Raw genomic sequence first — 27,812 nt, 5'->3', positions numbered from 1 at the left:
ATTCTCTAAAATCATACACGTGGTATTATATACTGTATATGTACATAATATCTATTTTATATAAATGAAGTGTGAAAATAATAGGTCATATAAAAGTCATTTAACAATTGAACTTTAAATTAATTAGAGTTTTTCATCATAATTCATTGAGAGAAAACGTAATAATTATATCTACTTCGTACTGGGCTATAAATTCTATAAATTATGCATATAGACATGTAATTAAAATAGAGAGGAGATTACTTTAAAGAGTGTGACTAATGTTGAGAGCTCAATTTAAATAAATCATTGAATTTGAGTGCAACTGATATTATCAATGCATATTAGTAATTGACTAATAAGAAAAAAATATTATATCAAATCTGAGTCATCTCAACGAACAATTCTATTGCGCGAATTATAAATCTAAATTACTAATCTGCTTCGAATACAAATGCGCGTAGAACAAAGAAAATTCTTTATGCTATTTAGAATAATTTAATGTAAAAATATATTTAATGCAGATATTATTCAAGTTCCATATTATTTTAGGTCGGGAATCTTTTCCAGAATTTAAATATTCATTTCTATGCAAATATTGGTTTGTAATGTCAAAACAAACATTTTTATAAGATAAAGTCATTATTATGTAAATAACCTCGGTTGTTTCAATATGTTGAAGTCGCGCAATCTCTCTTGTATTCAGAAAAAGTTGGTTTGAAATTCTCTTAAAATTTGGCTCTAATGTTACTGTATTTATTCCATTTAACACAAGTTAATTCCGCGGTTCTCAACCTGTGGGGCACCTTCCCCCTCAGAGGGGTCATCTGGCTGTAACAGGGAGGGCTCTTTCCAAAATACTATTTTCAAAAAAAAAAATGAAATAATATAAAAAAATAAACGAAAAAATAACCTTTCATGTATATTTTTACCTAATATTGCATATTAATTTGTGATCTGATAATATCAGTTAAGTTTTTATGGAATAATATTGTTGAAAAAATTAAGGGGTGGTGCAACCATGTTTTCATTAGAGCGAGGAGAAGGACGCAGTGTGAAAAACGTTGGAAACCACTGGGTTAATTGGAATCAGTGAATGCTATAGAATTCATTTTCATTGTGATGCAGAAAAATGCTATAGAATTCAAATTTTCGAATTTAATTTTATATTGCTTTACTTTACTTACTTTTTACCTTACCTTTTTGTAATTATTATACCTGTCAGGTGATGACAAGCCAATGTTTAGGTATTTTCGTATTATCTTATCTTTTCCCGTAGTTACTAATTAGCTTGGAAAGCACATTGCGTATAATAGAAGCATAATACTTGATGTGTTTGCTATAGCATTTATCGTATATAACGATTATATGGAAATCTGACTACCCTTATACTCTGTCTATACTATACACCCTATGGTAATCTTACTACCCTATGGTGTTTTATCAAATTTCGGATATCAAAAGCAATTTAAAAATAAAATTACTGTCAATTATTGTACCTTACTGAAATTTTTACTGTCCGCGAACGTGTATAAAATGATTTTGTGAATATGAATAATCTTGAGCAAAACTGCACGAACAAAATATTCGAAACCAATATGAGTTATATCTCACGATCGATCGAGAAATCAACTATCTCACCTGTGCAGAAGTTTCTTTGAAAGCGTTTAATTCGGCTTTCCGCACGAATACTGAATTGGATGTGGCAACACCCCATTCGTTTTCTGCAAAACATTGGTACTGTCCAAGATCTTCGTCTCTAGGCGACGTGATGACCAACGTGCCCCGTCCAGGCTGCTGGGACATGCGGTCATCGTATGCTTGCCAATCGAACTTCTTGCCGTTCTTTATCCATCGATATCTGTAAAGATAATAGTCAATTTAAAACAATAATAACAGAGAATACTAAAAAATAGTAGATAGTAGTAGGCTATGAATTAATCGAAAGTTTTCAGTTTTTGAAAATAAATTTTTAATAAAATTAAAATATTAACAAAGAAAAATTTATATCCGAATAATATAGTAACTATTATTTAACAAGTTGTTCAAACATTAAAATTATTAATTTTTATAATAAGAGTAGAAATGATTAGTTGATAAATATCGGATAATATTGTCAATATTATTAACTTCCTGGCGGAGAAGTTTGTTTTCATAAAAAATCGATTCGCTAATTTTATATTTTCTCGACATTTCAAGCAATTCTGAATCGAATGAGAACAAATTTGGAAAAAGTATGTGTGTGTGTATGTGAACAGATTTATTATCGTAAATAGATGTTTTCTCAAAAACGGCTGGACCAATTTCAAGAATTTAGTGCTGATTAGTTTTGGACAAAGATTAGGCGAGCCGTTTCTTTTCAATTAACTGTTGAAAAAAATTTGATAATTTTTTTTATGTTGATAGATATTACGGTCCTGAAGAACATACTAAAATATTACGTTTCTACGGCAAGTATTTTAATTTTAAAAATTCATCAAAGTTTGAAAAAATATTATAGTCGAAATTTGTGTCAAAAGTTGCTTTTGTGATATGATGAGTCAAACATTATCAATTCATTAAAATTTAAAACATTAAGCTACAAATTTAGGGCATACAAGCACGTGTCTGTGCTCAAATATCAATATAATTAATATAATTACAGATAATTCAAATGTGTTTGAAAAAATTCTATTGGAAATCGCAAAGTTTGGATTTAATTGATAGCGATAACTTAATTTTTGAAATAAATAGTTTAAAATAGTTATCTAAATATCTAAATCTCAATCTCGGTTGATTAAGTTCATTATTACACATTTAAGGCTAAACGCCACTTTCAACTAGTTTTTTTTATAGAAATTACGATTACAGAAACAATATAACAATGCTTTGATAAAATAATAATTATTGGACAAAGTGAGAATAAGAGTATTACCAGATGGAATTCATACATAAAAACCTCTTGCAAAACATTAAGACAATCTCTGATTCTATATTTCTATAACAAACATATCATATATAGCAAACAAAAATCAATTGAAGTAATTTTCACATTTAGCGATATATAATATAGATATATCGTAATGATTACCCGACTGCTCCAAGTTTTCAAGAATTAAAACTTTGTTGAACTATGGATTTATTTTCAATTAAATCGGTCGACTTTGAGAGGCTCTTCTTTAAAAAATGTGCTAGAGTGTGTTGGCAAGTTTGATTAAAATTTGGCAAAATGGTAAAATACTTAGCAGTTTCATAATAAAAAATTTCGAGTGAAAAAAAAAATCCTAATAGCATAAGTTTTGCTTGCATTTGCATTTCAGTCTTAATTCTTGTAAACTTTGTGCAATCGTGTAATTAAATTTGACTATAGTCCTAGAAATTTTATTAACGGTTACGGTTCAAAAGTTTTACTGAACCTATAATCTCATAATTTCCAAAGAACGTGAGATAATTTTTTTCTCAGGAAAGTTACAATCAATACATCACCCCTTGACGTTGAGTTCTGGGACACCCCGTACATATTTTTTTTTGTTCTATATACTTGTGTAGTTAATATAATATTACAAGCATTACAGCATTTATTAAAATGCAAAATATACAATAATATCATACATTTCACAGAAATTTAGCTTTATTGCAATAATACTTAGTCTGCACTCGACATAACGAAACCATCATAAATGTATTGATTGTTGTTTAAACTCAAAACTAATGGCATGTAATGACTTCGACCTCATTTAAATGCGGTTTTTGCAGCGCAGTTTTCTGGCATTTGATGAAACAAGAACGTAAAATTATTCTAAGAAATTATTGCGAATATTACAGTCAATGGTTTTGTTAGTTAGGTAAGATTTTTTAAAATATTTTTGAACAAAAATCAGAACTCACATTCACTTAATACCAGTCAGTTTTACAGATGGCAACCCAATATGTCCTATCTCTTTATAACATATTATAATTACAATTTCTGTAATAGGGCTAATATTTATTGATGCAGCAATGCCGGACCAGGAATATTTTCACTTGGAAACATATTGCTATCTATATTTCGAAGTGAAAACTGTCGTCACTACTGCTTGACACCAGACTGCTCGATCAAGTAGGGGGATCGAACCAATGGAAGTTCATTCAAACAATTAAAATGACAAAAAATATTTTCAAATAATACATATTTTAATAATTTATTATTATAGTCACTAATTCTGATTTGTTTTAGATTATACATTAGAAAATAACTGCAAATATGTTTTAAAAGATATTGGCAATATTACATTTATGTTATAGCTAAGTAATTCAACAGTAAGAATTTGTCAGTATAAACAACAATACAATAGAATTTTCTTTAAGAAGCAATGTTTTCAATGTAATTTAATGCTTATCGCCATGTTGCATTGATATTTATTCGTGAAACATGTTTCTGCAATAAAATTCATGTATGTAATATATTAAAAATAAATTCGGAAAATGCATGCATTTCGCCCATGTGCAGAAATATTTATACTAAGTCAGAGAACATATGTTTCATTTCTAAGAGATTTATTTTTGTTGATGAAAAATGTACATTTAGATCAGTTTATGTCAAAACAGTTCATACTGATTAATTAATATAGCAAGCCAAGATAACAATCTTCGATATGTTCGAATTAATAGATGTATTCTCTGACACAATCACAATACAAATCAAACCCATTAATTATTTAAAACCATGACAAGATCTTGAAGTATTTAAATTCATATAATATTTATGTTCATAAAATGATTAGAATCAAACGTAATTATTCAATTGGTTCCATACCCGCCCCGGGTAGCCTGATGTCAAGCAGTAATGACATCAGTTTTCATTCGGAATTATAGATAAGAATATGTTTCGAAGTAAAAATAATCCTTGCCCGGCATTATTGCACCAATAACAAATCATCTTTATTAAAGTAATTATGATAATAAAATTCATCACATAGAGAGAGGACAACGTTTTGTATTGCCATCTGTAAAACCGACGAAGTTAGTCAAATCATCACAACTGTTTATAAGACCCTTAAGTTCTGATCGCAGTTCAAATAATATATAAACAAAATTATTCAATCATCGTTAACGTTAATATTCAATTCATTCCACGAAATCGTCTAGAGATTTCAATTAGGTCCAATCCATCGGCAAAGCTGTTCGATGTGATTGAAAAAGTAATTTAGAACGGCTTAGCAATGACGAGACATATAGTAGTTGTTGTCAGGTCAATTATGTTCATATTAAATAACTCAATGCATCTTGGAAGAAACGGTCGTTGACTCTTGGCGACATAACATAGTGTTGAAATCACTAGAAACATTTTTCTATTCACAGAATTATGATAAGCAATAGCTTGCCAGAACAATTTCGTAAGTGACCGAATCAACACTGCGCTTTTTATTTAATTGCACATTTACCTCATCGGATCAAATAAAGTTGTTGAGATACATACAATAATTCAATATATTAGTAAAATTAAAAATTACTGTTGCGAGTTAATTCTAAGTAAATGTTATGCTTTTACGTTATTTGGAAGAAATCTTCAAAAATATTCAAAATAAGCATTACCAAACAAATTTAGAAACTGCGAACTGCAAAAAACTGTCTTTGCCAATACTCGTATTGCAAATAACAAGTAAAAAATATTATAGATAATTGTTTATTATCGCTGATTTTTTAGATAATCTAGACATTCTTTAATCTAATTATTAATAAAAGCTTGCCAAAAAAAGTAAACAGTATTGTTAAGAAAAAATATTTGGATAATATTAATTACATTATTTTCCCGATGAAGACTGAAATAACTTTAAAATTAAAAGATTTAATTTAATTTAGTTAATATTATTAACTTAAAAAAAATTTTTTTTTGCATTTCTTCACGTTTTAAAGGATTCTGAACATTTTGACATACCTAAGAAAAAATTGATATGTGTATGTATGTGTGTATGTATGTATGTATGGATACAATTTTTAGTCCACGTTTTCGGGCGTACGGACCAACCGATTTGAATGGTTCAAAGAACATTCGATTGCTATTGATAGGAAGATGTGCTGATTAGTCTTTGGCAAAGGCAGGTCTAGCCGTTTCGTAGATATAGAGCTAAATGTGCAAAAAATGGCAGGATTTAAGAGAACTAAGCATAATTTTTGAATGATTCAAAAAAACTTCCTGATTGTGTTGACGAAATGGTTGCTTTTCAGAAAAGATTTTTTTCTTTTTCTTTAATTCCAAAAAAATATTTTTTTTTTACTAATTTTTTTTCTTCCAGCATTTGGTATTGGTACATTATGGTATGGGAAGTTCCAGCAATTTGCCTTAAGGCACGAAGCCATACATCACCAGTTTATATTTGTTATTATATTATTATACTGTTTTCCCAACATGTCATTATGATAGGCAATTTGCCTATTACGGCTGACAAAAGTCCACAAAATTGCTAAATGTCCTTAAGGGACACAACAGTGCGAAATTTCAAAGAAATCGATTTTTGTTTTTTTACATATTTCGGTAGATTACACCTTTAAAAATAACATTTAAAAATTTCAAATCGATATCTCAATTAGTTTTTGAGTTACAGCCATTTAAAAAGTATATATAGTATATAGTAGAACGATCATTTAATCTTTAATCACTATCAAATTTTTTTTACATGTTCTTTATATAGTTCTCCATAAAATGAACTATCGATTTTTTGATCGGATCAAAAATCGAATTTTGGCAGTCGAAAAACGACCAAAATTTTGGGTAAAATTCGACTTTTTTTTTAAAACACCGCCTTTTTGTCAATTTTTGATTTATTTTTTTTATCGTAGTTCATTTTACAGACAATATTATCTAGTTTAACGAGAATTATTTTGTTTTTCATTTCATCCACGTAGAAGGCCGGAATCACTGCAGCAGTTAAGGGCCTTTTTTTGTCGCGCCGTTGGAGATCGAAGATAACTTAAAAAATATTTAATTTGTTTCTTCAAAAATTTTACTATGTATTCTTAAAACATGTATAAATATGTTCCTAAAATTTTGAAATGATTGATAAAGTAGTTTTTTTAATATAAAATCCCAAAAATCACCTTTTTTAGGCGGTTACACTAGTTGTGCCCCTTAAATGGACAGTAGTAAATACAGTAGTGAATAAAAAAAATAGATAATTATGATTTTGCAATGTAAATAATCACTTCTCATAAAAAACATATATACAAAAAATCTATACTTCGGTCTATAATTTCAGATGTTGGCAGTAGTATAATTAGTCATCATGCCAAAAGCTACTTAACACTTATAATTATAGGAGGCTCCAATAAGAGACAATTTAATGAGTAGCAATGATGACTAACGAGAGAACAATGATGAGAGACTATACAGAAAACTTCTAAATTACTAATTTTTAACATGTTTTTATTTCAATTTAAATATTCAAAAAAAAAGTATCCAAATTTGAATGGACACTTCGCCACTCTATAATTAACTAGTAGTTACCATTGCAATGCTTTTATTATATCTTGATACTGCAAAATAATTCATAATTGAATTATATTTATGGTAATTAGTATTTGAAGAATAATAATGAGCAAAACTATTTAATTCGATATTAGAAATTCCGCAAATAAAGCATGTGTGACAAGAGCAACAAAAATAATCATTTCCAGGATACAGTTACCTAGATAATATGTATTATATATTTTATCATAATACATGATTTTTTATTTTAATGCATTAACGTAGACATAATGAAAAAACTTGTTTTTTATCTGTAAAAGTCAACATTAGCTAGGTGCGTGTTAAAGTCTATTTTTTGCAGAGCACGCTTCACTAATTACTCGAAAACATGATTAGCTGCAAGAAAAACAAATGCTTTTGAAAGAAATTATTTGTCGATAATTACGGCAGTCAATTGACAAATAAGATTTCCATTCTTCGAAATTCATTCCAAGCATTTGTTATTTAATTTAACATCGCACAAATATGTACAAAGAAGCACATATTAGTCACATATATTCCAGAAAGCTCGGTAATACTATAATTATTTTTTCAGGAGTCTTTAACTAAAGCATAATGACTAAAACAGTGATAATCGTCTATAAAAATATGATTATCTTTAATTGAAATTTATTGTTAATTAAATTAGACTGGTGTTCTACAAAGGTTTATGGTCGTCACATTAGGGCGAGAACACTTATCTTTCAAATAGAGACAAGTATAATAACAAATTAAATAAAACTCTTTAATGAAAAAAATCAGATTTTAATAGGAACTAACGAGTTCAATTGTTTTAATCAATTAGTAAAAATCGCATATTTAGTATATATTCTATATTTTAATTATGATAAAAAATTTAATTATTGATAAAAAAATGCAAAAACCGTTAGTTGAAGTACAAAAGTGAACTTTGATATCGGCAATATCAAATTATATATTTATGCAATATCATATGGCATAAATATATAATAATATTTGAATAATTAATAACTGTTGACCAAGAGAAAATAAATGGATCTTATTTATTTATATCTAAGTATCATTATGTTATATAATTTTCGTAGCTATTTATGATATAATAAAATATTGAAACGAAATTATTTTCATCGTTTTATTAGACACACGCACATTTTCTTGCGCAATATTTGCCGCCGAGATGAAGAAAATTTATGGAATTTGTAATATATGAATTTATAAATAGTATCACAATCGATGGTATACGGATATAGGTCCCTCGTATCCCTGAAGTAAATACTGTGAGTATAATGCTATGATATAGAGTTACTCGAGAAAATGATTCAAATAATTTGCTTCTATATGCTAATATTTAATTGACATATTTACAGTATAAAGATGTAAAAATTAAAGGAGTACAGTAATATTGACCAAAAATATAGGAAAAGAACTAAGCTAGAAATGTTATAAATCAAGCAACACCTCAATTCTTTCAAACAAAAATCCAATATTTTTTTAATTTATTTATGATCTACCCCTCTATCTGCCTACATGTATAACTGTCAACTTGTTAACTTCTCTACATTTCTAACTATCTACCCGTCTACCGGACAACCCGTCTTATCTGTCTATCTATTCACAAATAATTCTATTTGTATATGCATATAATTCAATGAATAATAATGATTTGTAAATATCATATTAACATCGTTACCAACCAAAGAATGTCATTTTTTTAATTGTTCAAAAATATAATCAATTTTTCATCAATACACAGGTAAAATATTTGTTGAATCATTCAAATTAGATATTCCGTTTTCTTAAACTTTTGAGTAATGGTTAACTCCGGAGTGAGTTATATCCAAGGATATAACTCACTCTCGGAGACAAGCCGAGCGGAGTTGTATCGGAGATTTTGTCGTACCCGATTTTAGGACCATTTTGTCAAACTGGTTCTAAATCTATTAACAAGTACATTTGCTTATTTTAGTATATTTGCTTATTTTTTTTTTCAATACAAAGATTTACGTCGTAAAACGCGGATTTCTCGATTCATAGACAATTTTATAAGTTTCTAGGTATAAAATAACCCAAAACATTTTGTATTTTCCACTAAGTAAAAATAATAAAGCTGCAAAAATACAGAACAACGAAAATGTGTTCAAGTGTCAAATGTATAATTTATTCAATAGTAATGGGTCATATATTTCATTTATTTTTTTCTTCAAAAATATACATAAAATTGAATTTGGTGATCAAATTTTCCGTTTTTACTTTGGTCAACCGCATTAAATATGAGCCATTAATTCGATCGCGCCTGGTCAACTAAAATTTTTACAATCCGACATATACCAAATATTAATATACCAATATGTGTCGGATTGCCTAATAATAATTATTATTCGGGTCATTCTTTTGCTATAAAGAGTCCACTAAGCACTAAGCGACCAAACAATTTATGAATAAATAAATGTGAATAAAATGATGATTATAAATTTTTAATCATTATTTTATTGGCATTAAAAAAAAATTTAATCATTATTTTATTGACATTTATTTATTCATAAATTGTCTAGTCTCAAGATTGCCTGGTGGACCCTTTATAGCAAAAGAATTACCCTGATATTTTATTATTATTATTGTCTCAATTTCGGAATACAATTTGAGATTTGCATGCATATTAAAATGCATAATACAGTCATTTTTTATTATAATATGAACAAAAATACTTGAGATGCTTGTAAGCTGATGAAATATACTGACAAATGGCAGATTAAAATCAATCCGCAAAAGACGGAGGCAATTTTATTTACAAAGAGCCAAAATGCCATGACTAGACTGACTGACTTGGACAAAATTAAAGTATTGGACTGTGAAGTTGAGTGGTCGAAGGATGTCAAATATCTTGGTGTGACCCTGGACCATAGACTCAGCTTCACAAAACATATTAATACAAAAATTGGACAGGCTTACGGGATGTTGAATCTACTGAGACCTCTCTTGAACCAGAACAGCCCGCTAAGCGTGAAGAACAAGCGAACACTTTACTTGACACTAATAAGACCGATACTGACATACGCCGCTCCGGCATGGAACGCGACGACTAAGACTAACTTACGAAAACTACAGACATTACAAAATAAGACACTACGACTCGTACTCAACAAAATAAGGAACCCACTGACTAGACATTACTACTCTTCAAAATACATACACAAACAGACTGACTTACCAACCATACTAGACTTTATAAAAAAGCTCACTGAGAATTTTTATCTAAAATGTGGGGATCATCCTAATGTTAACATCGCGGGCCTCGGCCAATACACAAGAGACGATATTTGGTATGGCAATCACGCCATGCCAAAATATATACTGATCGACCCATAGCGGTAATTGATACTTGGATGAGAATAAATCTTTTATTTTTGTTTTTCTTTTTATTTGTATAATTAACTATTATTATAAATATTGCTTTGTGGTTTTTTTTGGGGGAAAAAGTTTCTTTCCTCTTTTTTGCCACACGATTTGTCAAAAAGTTTTACATATACTTTAATTATTGTTTGAAAAACCAAATCCAATGAAGGATACAATACCTACGGGTAATAAACCCATGTTATAATATGCAATGTACATACTTTTATATATTGAAATATATAGTCTTTGAATTGAAATTGAATTGAGATGCTTGTAAACGATATTCAAATTCTGAACAAATCCTTAGATATATGAAGTAGACACTATAGAACACATTTGTGTCGAGTATTAGGTTTCGAAGTTGACGGAGTCGTAGAGTTGTTAAGGGAATGTAACTCCTCTCTGAAGCGGAGTCAAATTCTAATCGGTCCGGCTTCGGATATGATGAGCCCAACTCTAGCTGTTATATACGAGAATTGTCCCATAAATAGTAATATTGGCCCACCAAGATCAATAAAAATATTAAGAACATACGAATTAAGACGATAAAAAATAATAATAAAGGATTAACTTAACTCATTTAATTATTTATAGAATATAAAACATTTTTAAGACTTTTACACAATTCAATTTCTTTTTCTAAATATAATAATCTTTAATTAAAATTTATTGTTAATTAAATTAGGCTGGTGTTCTACAGAATTTTGTGGTCGTGTCATAAGGACCAAAAACTGATCTTTCAAATAGAAGCAAGTATAATAAAAATTTAAATAGAACTCTTTAATGAAAAAAAAATTGTCGAAACTTCCCGTAACAAAAATTATTTTTTTTAAAAAGTATTTTTTTTTTAAACTTCTAAAAAAAAAGATTTTTGGAAAAGATTGACTTTGGACATGATAAGCCCAACTGTTGCTGTTCTATTCGAGATTTGTCCCATAAATATTTGAATATTGGCCCACCAAGATCAACGAAAATATTAAGAATACATGAATTAAGACGATAAAAAATAATAAAATATTAACTTTGATTTAATTATTTAAAAGAATAGATAAGAATTTTAAGACTTTCACAAATCAATTTCTTTTTTATTAAGATGTATCATTTATTGAGAATCACTGCTTTTAGCATAACCATAAGCTACCAATGCGTATCAGTCGTACGTCCCTCCCAATGCGGTCCCACAGCATCCCTAAAGTAGGGCGATCTATACCACGGGACCTTGACGCCCCGCTGTACCCATGAAACTGTACCAATGTCGTAACTCTTTGAAATGCGGGCAGACCGAATTACTGAATACTGAATAATACTGAATTCCAAACCCGGACTGGAAGCAATTGTTGCGCACCCCGTCGTCAAGTGTGATATTATAAATTATGTTCGTACTCTGACCCTTATTAAATGGGAATGAAGTTTTGAATTGTCACAGAATAGAGCAGTAAAACGATTAGGAAATAAATGACTGAAACTTGGGGGGTTTTCTATGTTTAAAAGGCATGCTGTTTAATTGCTGGGTTTTACGGAAAATCAAATTGGGGTCGAATTTGATTCGAATAACTATTATGTTAGTTTTATGTCTGGAATAAAGCTGTCAAATTGAAAAGAATCGAATATCAAATATATAACAGAAAAGATGCACTTTGGTTATTACGAACAAAATATTTTAAACAAAATATTATTTCAGCAATAAATAAATGACGCTATCTATTGACTACATTTTCACTCAAACACTATCCCCAAAAAATTGAAAATGATTTTTTATGTATATCTTTTCGTTTCAATGATCTCTGATCATTTTGTGATACCCTAGAAAAAATGATATGTTTGTGTATGACAGTGTGTTTGGATACAATTTTTCATCCACGATTTCGGAAGCACGAATCAACCGTATTGAATGATTCAAAAAATATTTGATGCCAAAGTACGGTAAAGATTTGCTGATTAAATTTAGATTTTATAAAAGTAGGTAAAAAAATATCAGATTTCGAGAGAATGGAGCAACCGATTAGAGTGATTCAAAAAACATTAAGTTCGTACTGACACGCCTTGATGTTCTGATCAGTTTTTTGAAAGAAGGGATAGAATGATTCAAAAAACATATTGATTATCTTGTGAATAAAGCATTAATTTTTAGCAAGAAGCGAAAAAAAATCATTTTTTAAAAAATATATCGAAAACAAAAATGGGATTTAATTAAAAAAAAAAAAAAATAGACCATATACGTTTTTCTAAAAATAATTCAAAACTCTTAAATATTTAAGTTTTCTTATATATTATATAGTTAAAATAAATAATTTTATCTTTACAAATCAATTTCGAATTGTTTATATAATAAAACTAAGAAAGATGAAATAAAGTCCTCGGAAAAATTTCGTACAGAATGCATTCCGAATATGTTTTATTTATTATGTTTGAGTTTCTTCTAAACATATATACAGGCCATCGCCGAAATATAAGCACTAATATTAGATCTATAAAATAGGAACGACGAAGTTTACAGCATTTATAATAATATCTTTGAAACTATTTTTATAATAACAGTTTGTCTTCATATAATAAAAGTTAGTCTGTGTAATGCACTTTGTTTATAATTGTATGTATATTTGAGTTTACTTTTTTTTCTTTATTATACTAAAATTTAATTAAAATATAATTTAGTACTTTAATAAATTTTTATTAAAGTTATTTGTCAAACTAATTACTCAATGTCTTTCTATTTAGACAGATTGTAATTTATAAGAAAAAAAAAAAAATAATAAAAGTTGTTATTAATCATTGATCAATAATTTGTATCACTTGAATGTTTAATTGCGGTACAGGAAGTTCCAGCAACTTACTCCTAGTTTCTCAACTAATCGATAAGTCAAAGCCGTAGCTAATCATCGAATAGTACAGAATGAGCTTATGAAAAAACAGAAAGTAGATAGTAATAACTATCCAATTATGTTAACCGTTGCAACAATAAAATTTCTGAATGATAAATGTTATACGAAATATTTGTTAATGAATCTTTAATTTAAAATGATGAATAACGAAGGAGAATAAGAATTTTAGAATTGGTGATTGAGCCAGATCGTAACATAATAGCTATTCATAATTGATAGAAGAAAGTACCAGAAATGATCAAAAGAGAAGTTTTTTATAGTTCAACATAATAAAGTTCAATATAATTAAAGCTAGAAAGTAAAATATTTAATATAAAAACATAAATAACGACGATAAACATATATTTATATTATTTTTAAGAAAATTTGCAATTATAATTTTTTTCTCAATTATAATTGTAAATTCGAGCAATATAGAACGCTATGTAATTGATACGAATTAACATCTTTTAATTGCTGAACCATATGAACTGCTTGGCAAAGTAGACTATCCAAAATTTCCCGTCTTGGCTAAATCGATAACATTGACGTCAGAAACGCTTCTCTCCGCAGTAATAAAATGAGCGTGAATCAACAGACTTACTGCCTCGAAGAAACAAATAAATAGGATATGAAACACGATCTAAACCTGTGAAGAGCTCCATCAAGTAAAGTGTTTTCCTTTAAATCATTTTAAGTGTAACTCTCGTGATAAACAAAAATTCTTTCAAAATAAACGGAAATTTTGATTGGTGGATCCTCAATCCAATGGAAGTTTGAACTTAGACTATTTATGAATCATAATTAATGTTAGTATAAACTTCATTTGAATTGAGAATCTAGGAAATAAAATGTCATATTTCATAAATTAATAATTCATTTAATAAATTATGATTGAAAATAAAATAGTGCAACTTTGCAATACACAAAATGAACCAATACAAATTTCTAACTAATAGTGTAATAGTGTATCGTGCCTTAAGGCAAATTGCTGGAACTAGAATTGCTGACAGAGAAATTTAAAATTTTTGAAAAAATTAGGTATTTTTTTGAGAATCTTATTATTGAAATCTCTATAGTATATCTGATAACTTCATGTGCAATTGTCTATAGATATTTTTTAACCGCCAAATAGCTTTTTTTAACTTTCATTGGATCGTTGGAGCTACCCTTCCAAAAATTTAATCAATTCATCATTCCGTCAACAAGCGAAATATTTTTTGAATAATTCAAATCGAACGCTTCGTTCTCTCAAAAACTAAATTGCCACTTTTTGTAGTTATTTTTCTGTATCTCCAAAGCGGTTGGACCTGTCTTGCCAAAAACTAATCAGCACATCTCCCTCATCAATAGGAATCGAATGTTTTTTGAATCATTCAAATCAGTTGATCCTTGCTCTCGAAATAATGGACGGAAATTTGTATCCGCACATGCACACGCACACAACACACACATCAATTTGTTCTATGATATGCCAAAATGTTCAGGAGATCTTGAAACAAAGATTTGCGAAAAAAAATTATTTTAGATTTTTTTGCAATATTATAACTAACCCTACGGAAGGCTAATAATATATATACATAAATATACCCTCATATTTATTTTTATTCAATCAAAATATATTAAATTTAACAAATATATTTTTTTGATAACTCAAGTAAAATAATAAACAAAATTAAATGGACATAGATTGAACTGAAGTACTATATAATTACAATGAAATAAATTTGCAAAGTTTGTGACATTTACCACGAGACAAGTTTCAAATAAAAATGTTTTTATGTGACACTAATTTTCTGATGCAGTATTTTCCATACTACTTTCATTAACCGCAAACATGCCATTAGATTTGTGCTGGTTGAATACAAATTTTCCTTTCGAAGAGAAACTATAAAATACTCTTGCAAATAGAGTAAAATAAAGAAAGTAACATGCAAAAGTTCGATGTATTATTTACTGCTGTTATCCAAACGTAAACACACTAAGCTCCAAGTTCATTTTAATTGCCTTCCAATGTATTTACAGTTTATCGTTTTAATCCATTACTAGTAGGAAAATATCGAGGAATATAAAACGTGCAAATATAGAAGCAAAACATACTTGAAGGATGCATATTGAATATATTTTAATAAACGATATGTTTCTATTTGCTGAAGCAAATGCATATCGTATGAAATATTTTTACAGACATCTGTATTTGAAAATAGCAAACGGACGTACAAAATAACTTTACAGCAAAACGAGATTGAAGCAGATGTGATTTTGAACGAATTCGTAGATTTTCAATGGTTTCTTTGTTGACGCTGAACACAAATAACCCTCGTCAACAATTATTTCTTAACGGAAGAGCTGGTAGAAATAAACTTCATAAAATAAATAAATATTTAAGGCAAATTGAAATGCTGAATACATTTTCTATCAGAAATTAAAAAAATATTCAAAGAAGTGAATGAAAACATTAAATTTAATTTTTAAATCTACAGCATGAATAATATTATACTAATCAAATAATGACATCAATTCAAGTCTAAGCAATTAAAATGAACCAAGTGAAAACAATGACCTGAAAAAATTACATCTTATAAATTGGCATATGCACTAGCAATGATGGTGCCCCAAATATTCGATTTTCTTATTTTGTCAGCAAAAATGTATAATAGGCATTGAATGAATAAAAAGTGAATGCTTTTTCCAATTTGTTCGAGCAAGTGAATACAAAATTTACTGAAGTTTGTACCATTTTTTTTTCAAAATTGTTACAATTTTCCCAACTTTGTATTCGAAAAGATGAGCAGCTAATGTAATAAATTTAAAAATAAATTTCATCACAAATAAATAAATTTAAAAACCGCATGCTGGAGCAATGATATTCATCATATTCAGAAAAAATTTAACTATCCAAATCATTTGAAAAAAAAAATTAAATGTTTCTAATAAAATATTTTCCAGTCTCCATACTATTTTGCGAAGTCGACACAGCCTGCTTGTTGCGAGCGTTTATATACTAATCGTTACAAATTTATTTTTGTGATATATGCGGTGTAAAGTAAATCAATCCGAAACAGGGGGTTATGTTCCGTAAATTTTGTGAAGATTCAGTATCAAAAGTAATTCGGTAAAATTAAGTAGCTCGGAAAATCTAGTAATAAAAGAAGTAGAAACCTCATTGCTCGGATTGTTTGTAAAATTTAAATAATAAAAACTTATTTATTTAGGTCGTTTTTAAAAGACACACGTAGACTTACGCTCATTGTAGTAGATTTTAACTTACTCTAGTTAATTTGTACGCATTGCAGTTAATTTATACTCATTCGTGTAGATTTACATTCATTATAGTAGATTTACACTCATTATAGTAGATTTGTACTCATTCGTGTAGAGTTACCTTCATTGTAGTAGGTTTACACTCAATGTAAACAGATTTATACTAATTGAAGTTAATTTATACTCAATCGTGAAGTAAATCTGTAGTAAACTTTCAATCATTATAGTAGATTTACACTAATTGTAGTTAATTTATACCCATTTGTGTAGATTTACATTAATAGATTTACAATCATTATATTAGATTTACACTAATTGGAGTAAATTGATACTCACGTAATTTATTCTCACGTAGTTTATTCACGTAAGATTTACACTCAGGGTAAAAGATTCACACTAACCGTAATAGATTTATACCCATTCAAGTTGATTTATACTCATTTCCATGTTTTCACTCATTCTCGCAGATTTACCATTACAAAAAATACTTATTTTAGCATATATAAACGAGAAGTATAGTATGTCTGCTCTTTAGAAAGAGTGAAGTCATCACAAAATGCATAAAATTAGTTCATCATATTCTCTATCTTCCACGTTTTTTAAAACAAATTAAGCAATCCAAATTGAATGAAGACTCGACTTATCTTTTAGGCCAACTTATTTGTTAAATCATTTATTGGTGATCTACTTAGAATTATTAAAGTTCACGAACAATTGTTGAATAGCCAAAACTATGAAAATGCAAATATGCTCATACAAATATAAGAATTTAATTATTGGAACAATAATATTTGAATTCATTAATAGTAATATTTAAAACATTTATAAACCTAAACCTAACATCTCTTTCACTTATATTAAAAATTACCGGACATATCATAGTTAGATCGAGTTAGATGGAGTTAGATCGGTTTGCAAATGAAAGTTCTAATTTTTTTATCTATATTCCAAAATCCTAAACAATGTGTTTTAAATCGAATTAAAAATACATACATAAATGCTTCATAAACACAATTTATCTAGTTACAACATATACGTATTAGAATTCTTCCGCATCGCGTTCGCTTGTAGCATGGCGCACGTCTGCACCTGGCGCCAATGCATTATTACCACAATTACATGGGTTTATAGAAAATATGACATATTTTGTCGGGGTCAATGTCTGGACGCTCTATTTTCGAAAATATAATAACAATTATCATGAGAGAATGAATAATAAAATTCCAACAGATATTTGTAGCAATGAAATTAACATGAAATGTTTCTCCAACAAGAAAGAAAGTTTGCGGTTAAAAAACTCTAAAACTGGTTTGTAATATTTTTTATAATTTACGTAAGCATATTACTTCAAGAATATAAATTGGATTGATTTGAATTCGAATAGATTTGTAATAAATTTCCGCTTGTATTGTTAACGCCAATAACTTATCTGAGCATGTATTATAGTTAACTCTGTTAAAACAGTTTCTCTATATAATGAAAGTAAAATTTCATTGGAGCTATTTCATTGATGTAGAACAATTCTTCATGCGAATAAAGTAGACACATATTGGAGTTAAAATAATTAGCAATTGGTGTTACCTAAAAAATAATTTTTATAGATGTATTTCTTGAATGCCATTTGCATAACATCCATTAATAATATGTATAAACTAAATTATACGTAACTAATTTATAAAGCCATAGTAAAAAGTAGCATAAAGCGCAAACATCGTCGTTTTGCCATTACCTTAATTTTAATTGTTTCCGCGCTCCATAGAGGCGCGACGACAGTAGCACGTAAATTTACTTCTAAGTTCAATTCCAGATTGAAATATATATAATATATAAAGAAGCTAATACTGAATATCTTGAATAAATTAAAATAAAACCCCTTTGAAATGAATTATCTGTAAAATCAAAGACATTAAAATTGAAAAAAGCATATAATATGAAAGTTATATATAATAAAAACTATTAAACGTTTAAAGTACATGTATTATAATTAGATAATCAGTAATTTGAGAAGAGCGAAGAATTTGATCATTGTAGATCCTCTGTTGAGTGCGGAAAACACTAAAACTTTATAACATTTCTTTTAAGTTTACCCATAGATAAACTAGTATAAATGTATAATGAAATACCCCCCAAAAACAAATTACAAGTATAATGAGTTTACTCCCCATGAATTATGAATCTAATAATCTGTCTTCAAATATATTGTTATGTAAATAAACATCCATAAAAAGCTTTGAGATGTAAATATTTTATTCTGTAAGAACATTTGAGAAGCGCAGGCCACCAATATAAAAAAGATTAAGCTTCCTCAACAAACAATCTGTAATTAATTTAGTACAAACCTGAACGAGAAGAGTGAAAAAGAAATGGTGTGAGAAATGTATCACAGGTGTGGATGAATACGTATCTTAGCAACCGACACACATGTTTTCAAACGAATTTCGATACATGGACCGTATACGTAGAAATCTAACTAATGGCAAAACTATCAGCAAGTGGAATCTTAAAATAAAGCTTATAGATTACTGATAGACTAAAATTAATATCACTGCTCAAAAAAAAATTGAAGTTGATTGAAATGTTGTCTGTATATTTGCTCCCAAACACTTAATATTTATTTTTTAATTTTTTTAAATTTATATTATATTTTTTACATAGGTTAGAGCGGAGCTTAAAGGTCCGCTAGTGAACAGGTCCACTTCCGATATCTCAAAAACGAGCAAAGTTAGGAATTTTTAAACAACAATATTTGAAATTAGTATGAAAAAGATGTATAATCGGCCATTACCATAGTTCTCTTGAAAAGTATTTTTTCTCGTTTTAGTTTCTTTCGTTGTGACCACTGTTGTTTAGTTTACGAAACCTTAATATAATTTTTAAGCATACGTTTTATTGTTATTTATTGTCATTAACACATACTAAGAATAAGTTACTGTAAGATTATGGATGATTCTAACGATTTTAGGTCGAAGTTAATTTTTTTACGCTTTCTTCCACCTCCATACAGGTAAGTGAATACATAGTCATGGTGAGCTTGATAGTATTATAGGAGCCGCAGAGGACGCTAAAAGTGAGCACACGCACGCTACATGGATCGATAGAAAACATCGGCCGCGTAGCGAGTTGCGACCTTCCGGTATATATAATAGAAATGGCTACAAAACTAGATCAATGGTGGCCAAATATAAAGAACAAGAAGATATAATAATGAAAACTTTGAATTTATATACCTTTTAGTTTTTTTAAGCATTTAAAAATCTTCCTAATTTTATTAGAAGAAGGGGTGTGCTGTGTCACACCGCAAACTGTAAATTTGAATATAAATGGATGATAAATGGATATGTAGAGATAATATAGGATAATATTAGATGAAAATTAATAATTATTTTTAATCAATTCTAATTAATGGCAGCACATCAATGTTTGTGTTAAGTTAACACTGTTAACCATATATGAAGTAAACAAAATTATAAAGCGCCAATAAAATATAAATAAAAGTATAACATTTGGTGGATTACACGGAACTGTTACTAATGAAAGCAATGTTGAATTTTTGAAAAAAAAATGTAAATAATAAAGTACAGAATATAGTGTTAATATTCCATTTATTTAATTATGATATATAGCTGAATGTATATAAATATCCCATTTATAAACATATCCAAGAATAAACATGAAAATCAGCTTTGGTAAATCCATAATTGATGTTAAAGGATTATATTTAAGTTTTAAAGGAAGGTACATTTTTTTATTTTAATAATCATTCTAAATCTATCATTACAAATTGATAAATTAATATTCAAGCATCCATGAAAAAAAATTCAAATGTTGACTAGCTTGATTATTTTCAAACAAATTAGTTGTTTTTTTAAATTTATTAAAACATGAATAAAAATTTGGAATTTATTACTGTTTATGTGTTGTGTTTACATAAATATGCTCAAACTTAAAACTAGTTGTGTATGGCATCGTATCTTAAGGCAAATTGCTGGAACTTCCCGTACCGTAACGAAATGTTCGAAAAATATTAAATGTTTTCATTAAGATTATTATAAATACTGTAACATTGTCCTATATTTATAAAAGTTATATAAACTGAATTACAAAGTTAAAATTAATTATTTAAAGTATATCAATGAGCATTAGAACGTGGTTGTTCCGCGAACGTCAAATCGATTGTTCCGTGCGCCCGAAAACGTGGACGAAAAATTGTATCCATACATACATACGTACATACATACATACCCACACACACACATCCATTTTTTCTGAGATATGCCAAAATGTTCAAAAAACCTTCAAAACGTGAAGAAATGTAAAAAATTTCAATTTCGATTTTTTAAGGAAAGGAAGTTAATTAAATAACCAATAAAACTTGTAGTGTTAAATTAAATAAATATGTTGCAAAATAGTGTTAAATGCTGTAAATATAAATTTATAATATGAACATACATGCATTTAAATAATTTAAGCTATTATTTTTGAAACGTATGCATACGTATATCTTTTCATGGTAGCTAAATTAATATAAATAACAAATATAAATCAAAGTATTAAATTTAAAACTTGAATTTATATCGTATAATAGCTATGTATCAAAATATTAAAATTCGTGTATGGGTCGGTATTGCTCAACAGCGACTATTTTTTATATGAGATTTAAATTTAAACTCGAATAAAATGTAACTAACGAATCTAAAACCAATATCCAATCTAAATTATAAAAATACTAACACTAAACAAATGAACTTTGAGCATAGTGTTCAGATTCAAGATGGATTCAAGACATTCAGATTAAATACCAGAATATTTCAATACCATAATTATGCGCCATACCATATGTATAAATATATATGTATATTGAAAATTTATATTTATTGTTGGACATCCCTGAAAAAGAGCGATTGTAGGAAGTCTTTATGTCTAGACTAGGCGGATATATTCACATGATGCCAATATTGACCTACCAAAACGATACGTTTCTGTTCCATAATTACAGCAAAAACCAATAAATTTTCAGCAAACTTTAGTTTGAACGGAATGTGAACTATAAGTAATTAGTTCAAAGCGTTTTTAGTCGAAAATTGTTTTATGATAAATTCACATTCAATACAAAAACTTTTGAATTGATAAACAGATAATTATAGAGATTTATACAATATGCTATTTTTATTAGAAATATGTGTTTATACCAAAAGATTTTTTAACCTTCTTCATTTTCATCAAGAAGATATAAGTAAGAAAAAGCATAAAAATCAATGTTAAATGTTACGTTTTCTTCCATGTTGCTGCAACAATGAAAAAAAACTTGATATGATTTTATATAGGTCAAAGTTGTAAAAATAGGTGAACTTTTCGGTACCTCAGTGGAAAACCTTTGCATATACTATGTCTATTAAATTTGCTTATGACTTTGACCTACACAACACCAAGAACAAAATGTCAATTTAATAATAAACTAAATTACTTCTTAATTCTAAAGTCTTAATAGAGAAATACGTGTGGACAATATAATTTATTAAATTTAAACTTAAATAAATTTAAGCCTGAATAAAAAATCTGGTATGATTATAAATAGATATATGCACCAATAAATGTATATAAACCGATTGTATATTGAATAGTATAAATATCATACAAACGACATTTAAATTTTTCCTTAATCTATATATAATTTGATATTTTGTTTTATTTCTAATGTGCTCAGAATCAACAGCAGGCATAAAATTTAAATATTTATTGATGTAACGACCTTCAATTTTGTCAATTTTGACAAATATTCACATAAAACTAATATTTTAAATTTAATGTGGTTATTAATAAATTTCTAAAAAATCAATGCAACTACACTAAAAGATTAATAAAATTCAAAGAATAAATATCGGCGTTGATGTCACGAACGTGTGACTCATATATGAGAAATTCATTGCAGTATAGTAGATTTATATAGAAGTCAATTGTGATTTCATATTTATTAATAAAAAATCAATCTTGTGCTTCCTCTTGAATCATTTTATTTCATTCACTATTATATTTGCAACTGTCTAGTTGAGGACATTTATATTAGTAAATTTGTTGATTTACAATTGTAAGCCGTAATAGATACATTGTATATTATAATGGCATGTTGGAAAAGCAACTTAATAATTGGTTTTCCACTTTTGAGTCATTGCATAAATATCACGGCGTTGAAAAACTCGAATAACAAATAATTAATTATTTTTAGGCATTTCCAATTTCTCAAAAATATAGTTAAATTAATTAATAAAAGCATTTTAATTGATTAATTGAAATAAAATTAATTTCCCTAACACATATTTAAAAAAGATTCAAACAAAAAGGGCAAAAATACGAAATAAACTATCTATGCAGTTTAATAAGCAAGTATTAAATAATTGAATCATTTTTAATAATTTACGAAATTTTTAAAAACTTAGTTTAAAAAAAGTCATAAATTTTATAAAAACTGCCATCCTATTTATTTTATGTTTGGACAAAAGTAACAAATTCAGTCATATAATTTTAATAAAAATATATATTTTCTGTATTATATATAATATAAAAGTCTTCTGTGGTTTAATGATTAAACGCGCAGGCCCCTTGTAGGCGGGGTCATGAGTTAGAATCTCGCTATGGACAACCTGACATCGAGCAGCAGCGATGTCCATTTCCACTAGAAAATATAGATTAAAAATATGTTTCCATTTGAAAATAGGCCCATTTCGGCCACTGCGGTGTGAAATGTCGATGGAAAAACTTTCACACTATTGTTGCCTGAATCGAGTTGGAATTAACACAATTCACGGACCTGCCCTAGGGCAGTACTACCTATTATTAATTATATGTAAAATAATTTTTTTTATATTATATTATTTTATTTATGTATAGCACAGTAGAACAATTAAACATAAAATATATCTATCAACCTTCATGATGCAAGATATTTTCAATTTTTAAAGTGTTCTATAAATATAAGAATTAAAAAAAGTGTAAGAAAAAACTACCCACACTTTAAATTTCTCTTATTAACTTCTCATAGGGTAAGTTATAGTAATCGCAAAAAATCGAAAAAGAAAATTTTTATATATCTTCACGTTTTAAACGTTTCTGAACATTTTGGCGTTTATTAGAAAAAAATGGATGTGTGTGTATGTAGTATGTATGTGTATAATTTTTAATTCACGATTTCAAGAGCACGGATCATCAGATTAGAATATTTAAACGACATTTGATTCGTATTGATGTGGAGACGTGCTGATTAGTTTTTGGCAAATGCAGGTACAGTCGTTTCGAAGATACGGGGTGGAAAGTAACAAACATAGCAATTTTGAGAGAACGGAAGTCCGATTTGAATGATTCACAAATCACTTGCATTGATATATTGAAGAATTAGTTAAATTATTTGGAAGACAGGTGGTCTAGCTGTTTTGAAGTACCAATGCTATTTTGTATCTAAAACAGCTACGCAACGTAATTGTTATAAATAAAAAAAAATAAACTTTTCAAAGAATTCTGGAGAATTTGAAAATTATAAATTTCGGTACAAAAAGTTCCAACAATTTTCCTTAATGCATGATGCCATGCACCACTAGTTTTACAAAAAAAAATTAGCAAATTAGTTAGCAAATACTTGGAGTATAGATAATTAGTCATAACTGGACCGGACAACTACTGGGTTGCCATCCATCCAAGATCCATATAATAAAAAAAAGTCAAAAACAATTACTGAATGTCGTAAGTATGAAAGATTGTAATTTGAAAAAAAAAAGTTTTACAAAAACTTGATCAAAGCTAGTCTTATAATTACTGCAGTGTTGCGGTCATTCATCTCTAGATTTATCGATTGAATAAACGGCGCTTAAACGTCGGAAATAACTCCACCTCGATGAGGCTCTATTATCTCCTCATATCATGACATAGCTATTATTTCAAACTAATTCTATTTGCAGTGAATTCGTGGTCTATTCAATTTATTTCGTGTAATTTCATAAAGTGTGAAATGCGTGCTCGTATGCAAAAAGGAATTTCATATGAATTAGTTAGAAGAGACCAGACGGCGCCCTGGTTGATATCGCCAACGCGACGTATGGGTGCGCCATGTAGATTGGACGTAAGCTTGAAGCAAGGGGAAGACTTTACCCGATGAACTATTGTATGAGTCATGCTTGGATGACTCGGCGATGTCTTTCTCGTTTTCGTAGAAAGTAATAAGAGCACAATTTTAAGTTCGCTAATGACACAGCAAATGTAATTTTTGGATGTGTCATATTTCGTAAGATCATCAACTGAAGCTCTAAAAAATGGTCACATTTAAGAATCATATACTAATTTATTCATTTGAACATGAAGAGAAGAATTCATAACATTATGGGGCGCGTCCATTAATCACGTGATCGATTTTTTAGGAATTTTAGTCCGCCCCCCTTGGTCATTCGTGGTAATATTCAAAATCACCCTCCCTCCCCCACCAAACACCATGTGTATTTTAGTTACGTAAAATTTTTCGAATTTACGAAAAAAACGTAAAATTAATAATTGTAAATACACGTGACATCTTACTAGACCCCTTCCTCCCCCATGAGATATTTTGTGATTTTTGGTCAAACCCCCCTCCCCTTAAAAGGCGTGATTAATGGACGCCTCCTTAACAAAATAAAACAAAATTAGATGTATGTAGAATTAAGCTTCAGTGTTTGAGAAAAAATGTTCCACTATTATTACGAAAATAAAATTTTTGCTTTTACATAATACGATTTCAAATTGATTTCCTTCGAGCACCTGTAGTTGTATAAATTAAATTGATTTGTTTAACACATTTCTTTTCATTAATTTTGTGTTCTAAAAATGTATTTTATTTAAATGTAGACGTCAACTGAAATCAGTAGCTATCTACAAAATGCCACAAAATGTACTTATGGTTCGGCATAGATTCTGATTAGAATAGCGCGCTACAAAACTCTAAACTTTGATGAATTTAAAAAAATCGCCGTTTTTTTATATATTTATATAAGGAAAAAGGCCTGGCCGATCTTTACCAAAATTTAATCAACACTATGATTCCCAACCTGTACCTATAACTGGTGTTTTACCTTTACCTTTACTCTACCTATATCTGGGAATTATCTCTTGAAATCTCTGGAAATTTTTAAAATAAGGTTCAAAATTGTGAGCTTTTGGGTAACTACAGACACGGCTTTGCCGATCGTCGTGGAAAATTGACCAACACTAGTTCTTGTGGAGTTACATCGGACGGCTTTTAAATTTTAAATTGTGCCTTCATGGATGTTATGTTATATTTTGTAGTAAATCATTGCAGATTCTTTTTTTGAGACGCTTTGGGAACGTATTTTGGAGCGTTCACGATTTCTTTTCCAAAATTTTATTTTGGAACCTTTGTAGAGTTATGTTCGATTTATTGGCCGCACCCCATAGTTGTAGGCCGTAGGACCATATTGGTTTAATAATTCAAAATAACATGACACAAATATTACAACATAATTCATAAATACACTAAATATTTCAAAATAAAAATCAATGTTTCGCATTTTACATTATTATACAAGTACATTGCATAGGAGTTTAAGAAATTTAAGAAATCTCAAGGTTTTTATATACTTTTATGATTCTGTTACCCGATGCAAGCGTGCCATTCCAAAGTAATTTGGATGAGTGAAAAAAGTTTTACTATGAATCATATGATATATAAATTTAGAGTATTACAAAGACTTTTCTTCGAACGAAAATGCATCAGAGTTTATGGAAAACGCCTACACAAAACGTTTTCATGTATGATAAATAAAACTTAATAATGAATAAGTACTATTTAAAATAAAAGATCAAAACTTAGCCTCAGCAGCACATCAACTTTGGGGGCTTACCAAAAATTCATGTTAATCGTTTAGTAGGCAAAAGTTTGGCTTCAAGCTATTTTGATTGACGCTTAGGGGTAGGTTTTTAGGTTCATACATGAAAAAATAAAACCAGAACCAAAACTTTTTGGTATTGTTGCCAATTGCCTATATCTAGTTAAATTCTAGAAAAGATATGAAGTTTTCTAATTACTTTTCATACAATTAAGATTTAATCACAAGTAAAGTCATTACGAAAGACTAAGCTCGTTAAATAAATCGAACCTAACTGTTCATTGTGGGGGCCTTAAAGCATACCAATGTCATGTAACTAATTGAAATTTAAAGGATTTAAAATTGTAATGTAATAAATTTTCAAAGGGCCTGAAGTTTTTGAATGAAAACATTCTGGGTAAAAAAATAAATGGAAGATCTATAGAGCAAATAATAAATGCAAAATTATCATTATGTAAATTTAAATTAAAAATCAAATCTTTTACTAAATAAGGTAAATGCATTTGTTCGGTATTACTGAAGGAAACAAATCAAATGAAGTATAAATGTAGATATGATATACGAGAAAAATCGATCTACTAGATAGGTAAACCATTGGGTTGCCTTCCAAATAGCGATGTTATTAAATTGAATATTCATCTTAACAGCTTGCATAACTGTTACTCGATCTGTATGCAGTGTTTTATCAAATGTTTTTTTAAGATATTTTAACAGCAATCAGAACCTTACGTCCTATGAGCTGTTGGGCTGAAACTTCTCCTTTCTTCGTATTTTTTAGATGGTAACCCAATGGTTAATCCATCCATACTTTGATGATTTTTTGTTATTAGATTTAATCTAAAAGGGCTGACTTTTTATTGGTGCAGCAATGCCGGGCAAGGGCTATTTTCACTTGGAAATATATTGCTACCTATATTTATCGAATGTTAATTTAAAATATTTAAAATGCAAAGCTCACTGTTGCTATGTTCAACAAGTAAAGAATTTATGTTTTAATGCATGCTTTCTTGACAG

At 28.5% G+C, this 27,812-nt stretch overlaps 1 protein-coding gene across 3 annotated transcripts in view; it reads right to left on the bottom strand.

Moving 5' to 3' along the window:
* The window catches only part of LOC113368352 (neuroglian), a 77,720-nt gene that overhangs the window by 27,135 nt on the left and 22,773 nt on the right, over positions 1 to 27,812 (bottom strand). For all 3 annotated transcript variants that reach the window (XM_026609900.1, XM_026609901.1, XM_026609902.1), the window contains exon 4: positions 1,621 to 1,840. In XM_026609900.1, the coding sequence (XP_026465685.1) occupies positions 1,621 to 1,840 (220 nt within the window). The remainder of the gene's footprint in view (positions 1 to 1,620; positions 1,841 to 27,812) is intronic.

Source organism: Ctenocephalides felis, unplaced genomic scaffold, assembly GCF_003426905.1.
Source record: "Ctenocephalides felis isolate EL2017-DRISC unplaced genomic scaffold, ASM342690v1 CF-g0.4_SCAFFOLD_01170, whole genome shotgun sequence".
NCBI lineage: Eukaryota > Metazoa > Arthropoda > Insecta > Siphonaptera > Pulicidae > Ctenocephalides > Ctenocephalides felis.
The sequence above is the reverse complement of the archived record's forward strand: the minus strand, read 5'-3'. Positions and strand labels throughout refer to the sequence as shown.